Raw genomic sequence first — 14,317 nt, 5'->3', positions numbered from 1 at the left:
CCGTGCGCTCGCCCTGGGCTACACTGAGTGCAGCCCTCACCCCTGCTGGCTGTTTTCCAGCTGTGTGACCCTGTGACCCTAGCCTTTCTGAGCCTTAGTGGACTCATTGGTAAAACGAGGCTGATGACACCTGCTCGGGGAATAGCTTGCCGGGGTCCAACCCCAGCGGGTCCAGGGGTTCCCAAAGGCGTAGACGGAGTCGGCGAAGAAGGAATGACACGGAGACAGCGTTCAGTTGATCAGCAGCCTAGCCAGGATCTCCAGCCAAGTTCTGGTCTCGATCTCCAGAGAGGTTCTGCTTAGGATCTCCAGCCAGGTTCTGTGTCCATGGTCTCTTGCTAGGTTCTCCAGCCAGGTTCAGTAGGTTCTCCAGCCAGGTTCTGTAGCCATGTTCCCTTGCTAGGTTCTCCAGCCAGGTTCTGTCCAGGTTCTCCAGCCAGGTTCAGTCCAGGTTCTCCAGCCAGGTTCAGTCACCAGGTTCTAGTCAGGTTCTCTTGCCAATTTCTGTAGTCAGGTTCAGTCCAGGATCTTTTGCCATGTTCTCTCCAGCGAAGTTCTTCTGTCTCTAGTGAACGTTCTGTGTAGGTTCTGTGCCTAGGTTCTCTCTCTCTCTCTCTCTCTCTCTCTCTCTCTCTCTCTCTCTCTGTCTCCTAAGTTCTGTATCTTGCTGTCTTATTACATCTGTATTTATACCAGTTGATTCAATCCTATCAATCTCTATTACAAAGGTTAGGGCGTTTCTTATCTCCATTCCAGGGAGTAAAGATTATGTAGCTTAAGCATGATTGTTCATAGTTAAAGTGATTAATTACCCGCCTGGCACTTAGTTGAGGGGTTTTATTCCCTCCCTAACTTCAGGGAAAAATTCCTACCTGGGGAAACAACCTTTCTAGGAGAGGCATCCCCTCCCTGACTTCAGGGAAAAATTCCTACCTGGGGAAACAACCTTTCTCAGAGAGGTGACCTTGGTTAAAACACACAGCGCTAAGGGGAGCAAACATATTAAGAACAGTATGCTATATACGCCAGGTCCCTTGAAACAGCAAGGATGGACCGGCTCCCGGCAATAGCTGGTAGCTGCTGCTCCTCCTTTTCGCAGGCGGGAGGACAGAGAGCAGCAGTGGTCCTCACCAGGGAGACTCCCTGGCGGGGGGGGGGGGGGGGGGGGTGCCTCTCTGAGTCTGTAGCAAAGACTAGGGGAGGTAATATGACCCTCGACTCAGCAGAATTCTTCAAAAAATGTCTCTGTAGGTATTATGGCCATGGGGCATGTGGGAAGGGCAGATCCAACCTCTAGAGCCCTCTGGGACATCTTTTTAAACCATTTCCTTAAATCTTGGTGAAATCCCTGCCTCCCACACCTTTCTTCATTTGTTGTCATTTTTAAAGATGGTGCTGTCTGCAGCAAGGCGGCCCTGGGACCAGGTTCTCTCACTGGCACTGCCTCTTTCTGTCACACACACACACACACACACACACGTGAGCTGGAGCAGGATGCTATGTGCCCGCTCAGCGAGGCTGCACCCCTGCAGGGGCTGTGGAAGCCCCGTCCAGACTGGGCTCCAGGGAAAATCTGTCACCATGCGGGGAGGGCCCAGCGCCGCACCCCGATCTCACAATAGCCTGGCGCATCTGAGAGACGAAATCGTGAGGGAGAGTTATTAACCGTGGGAAGTCCTGTTGATTGGCTTTCCGCCCCATTTCTCAAGCAACTTTTGAATCCCCCTTTCTCCCCCCTCCACGCCCGTCTTCAACCTCATTACAGCCTGGGGAGCCGGGAGTGAGGGTGACGGTGCCTCTGGCTTCTCACCCCCGACATCCGTGTGACCGAGTGTGCAGTGCTCGGAGCAGTGCCACTGCATGCAACCTTGCCCACCCTGCTGGAGGGGAGACTGAACTACCAGAGGGACGCTTTTCGGAAACAGTTTTAGACCTGGGAGGTGAGAGCAGCCAAAGGTCGAAGGGACATGAATTCCCTGTCATAGGGGTGTTTCGCATTCTTCAGAGGCATGTCACCCACATCCCCTTCTTAAATCAGACCCTCCTAGGACCCCAGGCGCTGCATGAGGCAGGCAATGCCATTGCATCCTATTTCTGCCCCTGATCACTCGGCAGCTCAAGTCCCACCTTTGGGCTCAGTTTCCTCCCGTGTAAAATAGTGGGATGGACAAGAACCAGGATCTGCAGGCCAGGCTGGGCCTGGCGAGGTCCTTGCAGACGGCACGGGAGGTCTAGTTATAAAACTGACTTCAGCTGGAGAGGGGCTGCCGCCCCATCACCAGCCCCTGCTGTTGGAATAGGGACTATCTCCCCTATTGGCATTTTTCTCCTGGGCCATGAAGGTTTTTGAGCTTGTAGCTCATGACTGAATGACCCCTGGGCGGCTTTCCGCTCTGACATTCCATAGGTTTTCAGTCTCCGTTTTACAGACGATGGAAACGAAGGCCCTGAGACACACTATGTTTGTCCAAAAACATGCAGCTTGTTAACCACAGTGTTGCATTTGTGTTCCTGACCCCAGGTCAAGGCTTGCTGTGAAGGGGGCATGTTCGCGGGACTGAGAGCAAGAAAGACCCCTCCGTAAGCAGAACCCACACTCGAATCCCATCAGAAAACACCTCTCTGTACAAACAGTCCTGTCGTCATGACGATTCACGGAAGAAACAGCGGACAAGACATCAATTCGGGGAACGCAAACGCCAATGCAGGGAAACGCACTCACTCAGCGGGCAGGAAGCTGGCGTCTGAGACGTGCTGACATTCGGGGTCACTCAGCCGGGAGGCTGCTACAGATAAATCCACTCCGGTCAACGTTTTGGAAGTTTTCCTAAACCTTCCCATCAGAAGCCATCAGGATAAAAGGAGCGAAACAAAAATGTTGACCAATCCTTTCCTGACTCCTGAGTCCGTAAGACAAGGAAGCCGGTTCAGCGTGACGGCATCTGCATATTGATTGGTGGGTATAGGTTTTCTTAACCAAGATTCTTGAGCAGCAGTTACGGGCCTGGGACTAGTCTTTGCATTGAGCAATATGGCAGGGAACAAAATAGACCAAAATCTGGCTTCCTGGAACTTATGTTCGTGGAGCACTTAGATCCTAATAGGGTCTATTATATGTAATATTCCAGACATTAAAATCAACATGCAGCCACATTAGATGGTCTGTTAGGAGGCGGCAGCTGCTTTGAGGAGAAAGTCAGCGGGGAGGAGAATGGGGGTGCCACAGGGCTCCCTCCGTTGCCCACCGTCTCATGGGGTCACTGAAGGACAGGGGGCACCCTGCTGAGCGCCCCTGGAGGGAAAGGCACAGCAGGGCCATGGGGTGGCAGCTACAGATTGGCAGAGAGTTTCACATTCTTCACTCCAGATACGGGATTAATAATAGTATGTACTTCGCAGGGTTTTGTATTCGGGAAATAATGCGATAAAGGCTGACACAGGGCCTGGGACACTCGTCAAGCTTCGCCTGTGTCAGTCTGCCCCATGAGGAAGAGTACGAATGGTTTCTACCTTTCCAGGGCTCTCCTTATTGCTGGGGCGGTATGGGACACGCTGAGGAAGGAGAGAGTGAATCCAACCCAGGAACCTGAGGTGGAAGTCAAACCCTGCCTTACTTGCTAACCTTGAACAACCCACTAATGGTTTAGCACATCCTCAATGAATGTTTGCTGATCATCATTCTATTTCCCCCAAGGTCCAGGCTATGCCTGTGAAAAGGAGACTGGAGGGCCACTGAGCTGCTGGGGTTGGATGGTCCTAAAGCTGATCATACAAGTAGCTGGAAAATACCAATCAGATCATGTCCCTCCTCTGCTCACGGTTCCAGGTCATTCAGTAGGAAAGCCAAAGTCCTGGAAATGGCCTGTAAATTCCTACATGATCTGGTGTCCGCCTCCTCCTCCTCAGCCCTCACTGGTGCTGACCCAGACACAAGCATGCACTGGCCCCAGGGCCTTTGCACTGCCATTCCCTCTGCTGGAAAGTCCTCCTCTTCGTATCTGCATGGGCCACTCCCTGACTCCCTCTAGGCTTTCTCTGGCCACCTGATTTAAATAGCAATCCCTCCATCATCTCTCTCTTCCACGTTTCTCCATAATGGCTATCACCATTTGACACAGAATATATTGACTTTGATGTTTTAGTCTGTCTCCTGCACTAAAATGTAAGCTTCGTGGCAGTCTTCAGGTCTTAGAACAGCGCCTGGCTTGTGTTAGGTACGCATCAAAAATTTGTTGAATGAATAAGACATCCTGAATATGTGCCTACATTTCAGGTTTCCTCACCACCACTCTGACCCCCTTTTTGTGGGAGCAAAAAGATTCTTAGATGAGGATGTGAAGACCCTAAAGTGTGTGGAGAAGTAAAATACATGCAATTTGCATAAGAGAGTTCAAAAATTAGCCTGGCTCCTGTGGGATTTCTTCTCTGTGAGCCTCATTTTATCCAGCTGTAAAATGGGTTCATCGTGGGATTCTGCACATGCACCCTCAGGGGCTGCTGGGACAGGAGGATATGAGGGGTGGTTGCGTGGAGAGAGTGCCAGGCCTCTACCTCCCCCTGCATCCACCACAGGAGCCCCCCATTCACCAGCTTGCATGGAATCAGGTTTCATTTGTGAGGAAAGAAAGCCACCTGATGCTTAAGGAAGATCTGAAAGCAGCTAATTTGGATGCTGCCTCGGGTCCCTTCCCACACTGGAATTCTAGGACTCACACGGTGGCTTCAAACCAAAGCTCCTGGGGCTGGGAGAAGTGCACCCCGAAGGCCCGGAGACTCACCTGGGACATGTGGACCACCTCAAACCAGCGCAGGATCCCCGGAAGCTTGTACGCGGTCACGAAGGAGGTTCTCTCGATCCACATGGACTGTGCCATGGCAGGGGGTGATGAGGGAAGGAAAGCACCTCTTAGGAAACCTGGGTTCCAGACACGCTTTCCCGGATCCCTCCAGACCCGCAGGCTCCCCATCCACCCAAGACCAGAATAAGTATTGCAAGACCCAAAAACACACTCTCACCTTCCCCTTAGGAATCCTTTCCCAGCGTGAAGTTTAAGTTTTCCCTGGATTTAGGCCTCATCAGTTTTAACTGGGGTTTCTGAAGGGTTTGAACCTTAAGGTAATATTGAGTGCACCCACCTGCCTTTCCTGGGGAAGGGCCACCGTGTGCACTCAATTCTCAAAGGGGCAACAACTCCCCAAATACGAAGGGTCACAGCCCGAGGCCAAGAGCTGGAGGAGCCCTGAGGCCACCTCCTCATGCCGAGGCCCCAGCTGGGGAAACACCCAGGGGACAGCCAGGACTCACACCTCTGTGGCTTATAATTGGTGTTTCCTGGAGGGTCTGGCTTCACTGCCCCTGCCGAGCCTGAGGACCCTCCCTTCCAGATACGCCCCAGTGCCCTGTGCTTGAAAGGCCATCTCACTGAGGCCCGGGGCCTATCTTGAAAGTGAAAAGACTAACAACCCCAATGGAAGGGCCAGGGATGGTGTTGCTGCGTCGAGTGGATGCTGCTGGCTTTACTTCCTTGGCTTTGGATCAAATCCCCTCCCATTCGGAGTTCGGCAGATGCATGCCCTGCTTGGCAAGGGGGCCCAGGGAATGGTCAGGGCTGCTGTGGGGGAGGGCAGGTACTCACGGCAAACTCGTTCTCGGGGTCGACTGTTCCCCTGCGCACCGGCCGGGAGTAGTGGAACCTTTGCACGTAGTTGGATTTGTAAAAGCTGCAAGACAGGAAGAGGTTGAGGCTCCCCGCAGCACGCCGGCCGCTGACGCAGAGCCTGCCTGGAGCCTGCCCAGTGGGGACCCTCACAGCAAGTGCGGGCCTGGCAGAGTCCTGGCTGCAACGTTTAGAGCCAGGCTTTCCTGGCCAGGTGATTAGAGGGTAGGCTGCTGTTGCACCTTCATGAGGAGAGGGCAGCTCTTGGGGTACCCCAGGAGTTGGAATTCCTGCATGAATGCACACAGAGTCGCCTGGGTCGTTATTTCCTGTGACTGCTGGGAAGGACTGGACACACCTAGCCAATGTCCCAGAGGGATCTTCCAAGGATTTCTTTAGGGATCCCAGCCATCCCACCAAATCACTTTTCCCAACTCTCTAGTGAGGTTCTGCCATCGGGGCCAGCAGGGCACAGTGCTAGCTGTATGGCTGTGGTCCCTGCCCATGGGTGCCTGACCACGGGGGCCAGGGGGTTGAGGTCCTGCTCAGCCATGTGAAGGGCATGGGCCCTTCTTCCTATAAGCACCTGTTTCCCACTGGTCCAGAGGGGAGGCCTTTTACTAAAGCATGTGGGGTGCTATATTGGGCTCCTGGGTCTAAGGGGGTGAGCTGGACAGCTGGAAGGGGTGCAGCCTTGTGGCCTACAGGGTCAGCAGAGTCCGTGCCCCATGGCTCATCACTGACCTTGCCATCTAGCATTGAACAGACTGATACCTGCCTTCACGGGACTCCCTGGGATGTCCCTTTCCATAATCTGAACATGCCCACTGTCAGCATACAACCCAGCACATGCTGAAAGATGGCCCCTTGGGAGAAAGTGCCCAGCTGAGCACACCCTCCCTGGACCCCTCCTTCACACACGCACACTCACACATACACACACACACACACTCATGCACACATACAATTACACACTCACACACATACACACACACTCACACACATATACACACACTCACACACCTATACACACACTCACACACACATACACACACTCTCACACACACATACACACACACGCACATATAATACACACACACACACACACACTGTGGGGTCCACCTGGGCGACAGGTTCCACTGTCCAGTCCAGTCCAGTGAATCTCATCACTGCTTACTGAGGCTCTGCCTCGAGGTGAACCACATCCTCATTCCTGTCACTCATCTCTGGCTTCAGCCTTTTCAGCGGCAGGGCCCAGGTGGCTAATTGAGGGGGGTTGTGTGTTTCTCCTCCCAAGAGGAAGGGGAACAGGCTGGCTAAGTCCAGGAAGGACCCAGAAGGGCCCTGGGGAGAAATCCTTGCCCCCAGCCCAGCTTGGGATTTCTTTCCCATTCCCGCCTTCCAGCGAGCTGCGGGTCTTACTTTATAATCTGGTCAGGCACCGGCTTATTCTTGAACCTGGGGTGTTCATCCAAGACAGGCTGGACGGTGAAACACTGGATGTCTGGGGTCCCCGAGTTAAGGTTCACAACACGTCCCTGGCCAGAGGGACAGTTCCAAGCAGAGTGGGTCCCTCTGAGACCTTCCTTCCAGACCAGCCCTTCTGGGGCCCAGCTTTCTTTTCTTTTTTTTTTTTTTTTAATTGATTTTCCACAGAGAGGAAGGGAGAGAGATAGAGAGCTAGAAACATCGATGAGAGAGAAACATCGATCAGCTGCCTCCTGCACATCCCCCATGGGGGACATGCCCGCAACCCAGGTACATGCCCTTGACCGGAATCGAACCTGGGACCTATCAGCCCGCAGGTCGATGCTCTATCCACTGAGCCAAACCGGTTTTGGCTGGGGCCCAGTTTTCGTTGAAGGACCAACCTCGGGTTGCTGGCTGCCAACTAGGTCCTATTGACCAGTTCACAGGCAGAGCTGCTGTCACTTGCAGCCCTGTCCCAGGGCTCCGCCCCTGCTGATGGTAAGTTAGTGGTACTTAACCACCTTTTCCATTGCTGTGCCCATGGCAGGCATCACTAATCAATTGTGGAACTCTTTCCCACCGAGCCTGCTCATGGCCTTCCAATCCTGTTACACAGCAGGCAGCTACTCTCAAACTCTCAGAGTTGGAGTGTAAACCGGCAATAACACCATCTAATGCATTTATGGCTCTTAATCAATTGCAGAGCACCTCTCCCCATGGTTTCCTTTCCTCCCTCCAATTCCCCAGAGCAGCGGTATTAATGTAGTTGTCCCAATTCCTAGCTGAGGACATCAAGGTCAAAGAGGCTAGACAACTCGCGGACACGCACACACTTGTGAGAACAAAGCAGGGGTTTGTATTCTCATCTTCAATCCTAAACTCGGGCTCTTTGACTCTCGACTGCTACCCAGTGTGGCCCTTGGACCAGCAACGTCGGTATCACCTGAGAGCATGTTAGAAACAGTGACTCTGAGGCGCTGCCTCAGACCTGCTCAATCTGACTCGATTTTTCCTAAGATCCTGATATGCATGCACACATTTGAGAAGCACAGCTTCAGAGCTTGCAGATACATGCCGATTTATACTCCAGCTCTGAGAGTTTGAGAGTAGCTGCCTGCTGTGTAACAGGATTGGAAGGCCATGAGCAGGCTCGGTGGGAAAGAGTTCCACAATCGATTAGTGATGACTGCCATGGGCACAGATCTGAGGAGAGGCAAGATCTCTGTCACCCTCATTCTAGACCTTTATTCACTTTAAGCGAATGATACTGAAAACTGGATGAACAAAGTCAGCTGTCACTGGGCCCACCCCTGCGCCCTGCTCCATGGCGTCTCCACCCATCTGTCCTCCTTGGCGATATGAGTTCTCTCATTGCTCGGCTCTACCAGATGACTGCCGTGACTCTGAAATCCCTCCTTCTGGGCCTGGCATTTCTGCCAACCAAGAGATCACAAACTCCTCGTGTTGGCATTCTCGTACGCCAATGTTAAATATGTATATGGAGTATTCAAATACTCCACTAGGCTCCCGACCCATTTCCCACCATTACCTCTGCGCGTCCAACAGATCCCACTACTGTTCCCTCTGCTTGGAAGGCTTCTCCCCACCTTGAGCATATCCACTAGCCTTTGGCTTGTCCTTAGCCAGGTCTCCTTCTCCACAGCTTGGGGGCCCCTCAAGCGCTTTGCCTGTACCTGGCTCTTATCTTACAGTGCCCTGTTTCCCCTCCACCCTCCTCCTCACCAGGCTGTGAGCTTTCTGATAGTGGAGGCTATGATTCTTTCACACGTAGGAAATGGCCAAGACATCATTCCAAGTTCAATTCAACTGCCCCCCCACCCCCATAAATGTTGGGCTTGTTGGATATTTTTAAGCATCTGAGCTGTCAACATCTTGGCTTCAAGCATTTTTTGCCGTAAAAGATAAAATAGCTGTTTGACAGTTTGGTTACATTTCTCCATTGACGAATCAATTTAAATACATTAAATACTTAATGTATTTATGCTGGCTGTCATGACAGTTTGGTTTTATTTCATTTCTCCATTGACAGGTCTCGCCGTAATCCCATCTTCGCATTATATAAATCTTAGCCCTCATACAGTCTACACAGTGACATGTAGATGGGGTGGTCTGAAGAGTGGATGATAACAAGTACATATATTTACTTGATAGGAAATATGGGCTGGATTGCATACTATACTAGAAAATGATCACACATCAGTTTGCGAAGCCTCAGGTGATACTGTATGTATTGCATACCTCAGCATTTCCCGTGGAGCTTTGGAACCTCTAGCAATGGACATGTGACCATATGCAAATACAAATTGACATTTAAAAAAATGTATAGCAACAAAGTCTTTTTAATTTTGTTATTCATGTTTTCCTGTTTTATTATGTCCTTTTACGGCAAAATTGCCTTACGGTGAATTCATTGTGCAGTGAAAATGTTTGAGGGGAAAACGCTTGCAGCCAAGATGTTTAGTGGGGAAAAGCCTAGAACCTCGATAATCCATCCATGCATTATCCGTGGATGCCCCACCCCCCCACTACTGCAGCAGAGTTGAGTGTTTGTGACAAGAGACCACATGGCCCAGAAAGATGGAACTATTTCCTATCTGGTCATTTATAGAGAAGTTTGCCAGCTCCTGCTTTAAAGAAGGTTCTGGGTCATGTCTACTGACCTCAGCAACTGGCCCTGGTCCAAGAGGGTCATCCAACCCTGACCCAATGGAGCCAGTGACACAGGAGGATGTGTATAGCCAGGTGCTGAGGCTGTGCATAGGAGTGAGGCCCCGAGGTCTGGGCAGAGAGGATGGTAGGGGCAGGAGATACCCAGCTTAGCGACCTTTGCTTATAAATGTCTTCCCCCACTTGATACCCAAGTGGAAAGACAGGAGACCTGTCATCGCCTTACATCTGTCAGCTTTCCAAACTGTCCAGCAGCTTTCCCACAGAGCTCAGGTTTTAGTAAAATGCAGACCCGAGTTCCAATCCTAGTTCCATCACTTCTGGGCATCTTGTGCAGATGCATACAGTTTTTGAGCCTCCATTTTCTTATTTGTAAAGTCCAGAGAGTAATACTTCCCATCTCAGGGGATTATTAGGAGACTACAAGGGAACAATGCATGCAAATGCCTAGCACATGAACAATTACTTAATAAAGAACATTCTGTTCATCAGTCTTAAACAAAATGCTGGCATTACAGAAAGAATGCAGACTTTGAGACACATAGAACTTAGAGTTCAAATCCCAACTCCATCACCAACTAGCTTTGTAACCTTACCTCCCTGCTTCCCACATTCCTTCTCTATGAAATAAGGAAAATTAATGCTAACCTTACAAGATGTTACAGAGATTAAAGGGATGATGGCACTAAAGCACTCAGTCCTGCATAGCAAGAAGAGGACATTTAACAAACGACAGATCTGGATCCAGACCCTGGATCAGGCCTCCATATGATTACACGGCCGGGAGCACATGTCCCCTCCACCTGTCGGAGTAACGGTCACGGGGCTGCTCAACTCCACGTGTCCATGCCGGGCCTCATCTGTACCCAAACTTGCATCTGTAACCAGCCAGCCCCACCACCATTGCATTTCCTGCTGCAAACGACCAACCGCGGTAGAGCAGGCACGAAGGGCAGGCGAGCATAATGAAAAGGTCACAGGTGAATATGCATCACCCGAGGGAAATACATTTGGATTACAGTTCGGCAGACTTAGCAGACCGGCCATGTAACCTGTCAAGCCCACTTTAAAGGCTATAACTTAATTTGTGTTCGGGGGTGCAAAGTGGGGAGCCAGGCTAGTTTGAGGCGCCTCCGCTCAGCTGTCTGCCTTTCCCCTGGGAGTCTGCCTCCTGCCCAGGGTCGGCTCCAGGCCCTGTGAACAGCGCACTCTGCCCCCCTCACGGCATCATCTCATGCCACCTCTGTCCTCCATGTGCGCCAGTGAGCTGGCTCCCTCCCCGTCCCTTTCTGTGTCCCTCTCCCTCTTCCTTTCCTCTTGTTTTCTTTGTCTCCTTATTAATCAGCATGTATTTCCCGAGAGTCAGCTTTGTACAGGGCACGGGATGATGTGGGAGTTACTGTGATGTTCAAGTCCCTGCCCTCACAGAGCTTAGCGTCTAACTTACACGTACCTTTAAAAAGCACAAAGATAACAACAGACTGAGATCAGCTCTCTAAGGAAAACACACCGAGGCTGAGATACGAGCCCTGAAGAGTTCAGAGGAGGCCACATTAGGTCAGGGATGGCCTCTTCCAGGTGGTGCCGCCAAGTTAGGATCTGATGGGGGAAGGGCATGCCAAGCAGAGGGAACAGAGCATGCGCAGGCCCAGAGGTGGGAACAAGCTTCGCGTTTTTAAGGAACAGAAACGAGGGAAGAAAGAGTCAGGGCCATGGTGATGGAGAGGCAGGCAGGAGTCAGAGGCTGGACAGCCTGGAGGCCTTACTTGGGAGTTTTGCTTTTCCTAGAAGAGCGTTGTGGCCCCATTTCAGTTCTTGGAACCTCCTCTGCTTCGTCCCACTCAGGCCTTTGCACGTGATGGGCCGTCCATCTGTCTAGGACATTCTTCCCAGCTCCCACTCACCTTTGGCTGGTGACTCACCTTCCCCATTACCTTCCCCAAGGAGGCCTTCCCTGCCCTCCCCACTGCAGGACCTGCATAGCCTCCTCTTGGCAGGGATCACATTTTTATCGACACATTTAATGGTGCTGTTATTCAATGTCTCTCTTAGTTACTAAACTATATGCTCCCTGAGATAGAACCACATTATGAGTATAGTCTCCAGCAGGTTGCATTATGCTTGGTGCAGAGTGGGAGCTTGATAGTATTCCTTACAAGAATGAATGAGTGAGTAATTAACCAATGAATTCAACATCTAGAGTTTCCCCAGGTGGATTCACTGTATCCCACCACACTGGTCACTGAAATTGGCACCCGTCAATGATGCTGTCAGCTCTGAGCTCTAAGATGGGGCTCTGTGGGCTACAGTCTCAGCAGGGCTACCCATGTCCGGCCCCTGGGCTGGGGCCTCTCCAAGGATACACTGGCCTGGGGCGTTCTTCACATCATCCCCGGGGGCAGAGGTTGTGTTCATCTTCTCCGCATTGGGGAACTGGCTCATGAGCTGCATCTGGAAGTCTTCCCTCCGCTCGTACTCCTTCCCTCGGTAGATGAACACTTTGTTCTGCAGAGAAATGAAACCACCAGAGATCTCAGGACCCAGGTTTAGAGGGTGTGGTCCAAGCAGAGCTGGGAGGCTGTGGCATGAGCCCGGGGCCATGGTGGCTTCCTATGGATCTTTCTCTCCTTTCCCACCGAGGAAAGGAGAAGCTCAGCTCACTGACCTTCTAGCCAGGCCCAAATTCTTAAGAAAGGCTGGGTCTAGAGCAGGGGTGGGCAAACTTTTTGACTCGAGGGCCACAATGGGTTCTTAAACTGGACCGGAGGGCCGGAACAAAAGCATGGATGGAGTGTTTGTGTGAACTAATATAAATTCAAAGTAAACATCATTACATAAAAGGGTACGGTCTTTTTTTCAATAGTTTTATTCATTTCAAACGGGCCGGATCCGGCCCGCGGGCCGTAGTTTGCCCATGGCTGGTCTAGAGGGAGAGAAGATTGTGGACGCTGAAAGCTTCTCTTTTAAACTGTCCTATGCAGAGCTTTCAGAATAATTCCTCACTCGACGTTCACTGTGTCACTACTCTCCTGTTTATATGACCACAAGTTTTACATCTGGCCTTTAATGGGCCCTGTGGGCTGGGCCTGTGGGTGGGGAGGGACCAGCATTTGGGTCTCCCATCATTTGGCTCCTGGTCCTATTTCCATGGAGACATATTCTTTACCCTTCCTTGACCACATTAGCCTCTTCTAGACCAGAAATTTTCAAACAGAGGGTGTTTTTGCTCCCATGGGATCTGGTAATGTCTGGAAACATTGTTGGTTGTCACTCGGGGATGGGGGGCGGGAGGTGCGGGGACGGCCGGGGGAGGAGTACTGGAATCTAGTGGGCAGAGGCCCGGGATGCTGCTAAACATTCTTTCATGCACAAGATCAATGACCTAGTTTAAAATGTCAGCAGAGCCGAGTTGAGAATCCCTGTTCTACACCAGATCTGGGCAGCCTCTGATGGCCCTAAGTTCTTCTGTCTAAACCCACATCTGTCACCTCCATAGATTGGTTGCTTCTGAACCTGGGAGACCATCCAAGGAGCCCGGGAGACTTTAGAAGTTCGGATTTTCAGGCCTCACTCCAGGCCTGCTGAGACGGAACCTATGTGGTGGGGCCCAGGACGTGCATTTCTATCAAGTTCCCCAGGGGTTCTGATGCACCATCAGGTTTGGGAAGGCACCTCTCTTCCATCAAGGAAACCCTCAGCATGTCCCCTCCTGCATGCAGCTCATGCCCACTGTGAGTTCCACATCGACTGGTAACAGTGAGTGATTTGTCTCTTTGACTGGACTGTCAATCAAGTGGAGTCAGACACCAGGTTTACTGTTCTTGTTGAATCTCCCTGAGTTCAGACTTGAACCCTAGACTCCCAGACCGGAAGGAAGCCTGTAGTTGACCCAATTCAACTCTCTACATAATGAGTGAAGGAATAACCCAAAAAGCAGTGGTTCAGAAACTGCTCCAGGGGTCCCTGAGGGTCCCTAGGACCCTTTCCGGGCCACTCAGGATCCAAGCTCTTTTCAGAACAACAGTAAGCTGTCATTTGCCGTCATCACTCTCGTTCTCTCTCGAGTGTGCAGCCATTTTCCAGAGGCTGCGTGGTGTGTGGGATCACGGCCGACTGAATGCAGAGCAGGGTAAACATCTCGCTGTCTTCTCTCAATCAGACATTTAGGAGGTTTGCAGGAACAGGAAACAATTCACTGTTCGTGCTAGTTTTTAAATTAGAAAATACTGTTATTTTTTCATAAAGATGAAGTTTATATTGACAAATGATGGCTTTATGTTAAATAAATTGATAAATATTTTTAATTTTCTTAGTTTTAATTTTGAATGTGGTATATATAGTCTATAAGTATAGAAGTTCTTTGGGGACCTCCATAATTTTTAAGAGAAAAAAGGGGTCCTGAGTCCAAAAGGTCTGAGAGCCAGTGCTCTATGGGGCTGCTGGGTAGCAGAGATCCTTGCTGCAGGGACGGGGAACTCACTACTCCGGAGGCGGCTCTGTGT

The 14,317-nt window shown here is 51.1% G+C and overlaps 1 protein-coding gene across 2 annotated transcripts in view; it reads right to left on the bottom strand.

Moving 5' to 3' along the window:
• DOCK2 (dedicator of cytokinesis 2) overlaps nt 1-14,317 on the bottom strand; it is a 374,023-nt gene that overhangs the window by 12,542 nt on the left and 347,164 nt on the right. For both annotated transcript variants that reach the window (XM_081091711.1, XM_081091712.1), the window contains exons 41-44: nt 12,179-12,320; nt 7,080-7,161; nt 5,637-5,721; nt 4,779-4,865 (exon numbers count right to left, since the gene is read on the bottom strand). In XM_081091711.1, the coding sequence (XP_080947837.1) occupies nt 4,779-4,865; nt 5,637-5,721; nt 7,080-7,161; nt 12,179-12,320 (396 nt within the window). The remainder of the gene's footprint in view (nt 1-4,778; nt 4,866-5,636; nt 5,722-7,079; nt 7,162-12,178; nt 12,321-14,317) is intronic.

The sequence above is a fragment of the Myotis nattereri genome, assembly GCF_964212035.1.
Source record: "Myotis nattereri genome assembly, chromosome: 5".
Lineage (NCBI taxonomy): Eukaryota > Metazoa > Chordata > Mammalia > Chiroptera > Vespertilionidae > Myotis > Myotis nattereri.
The sequence above is the reverse complement of the archived record's forward strand: the minus strand, read 5'-3'. Positions and strand labels throughout refer to the sequence as shown.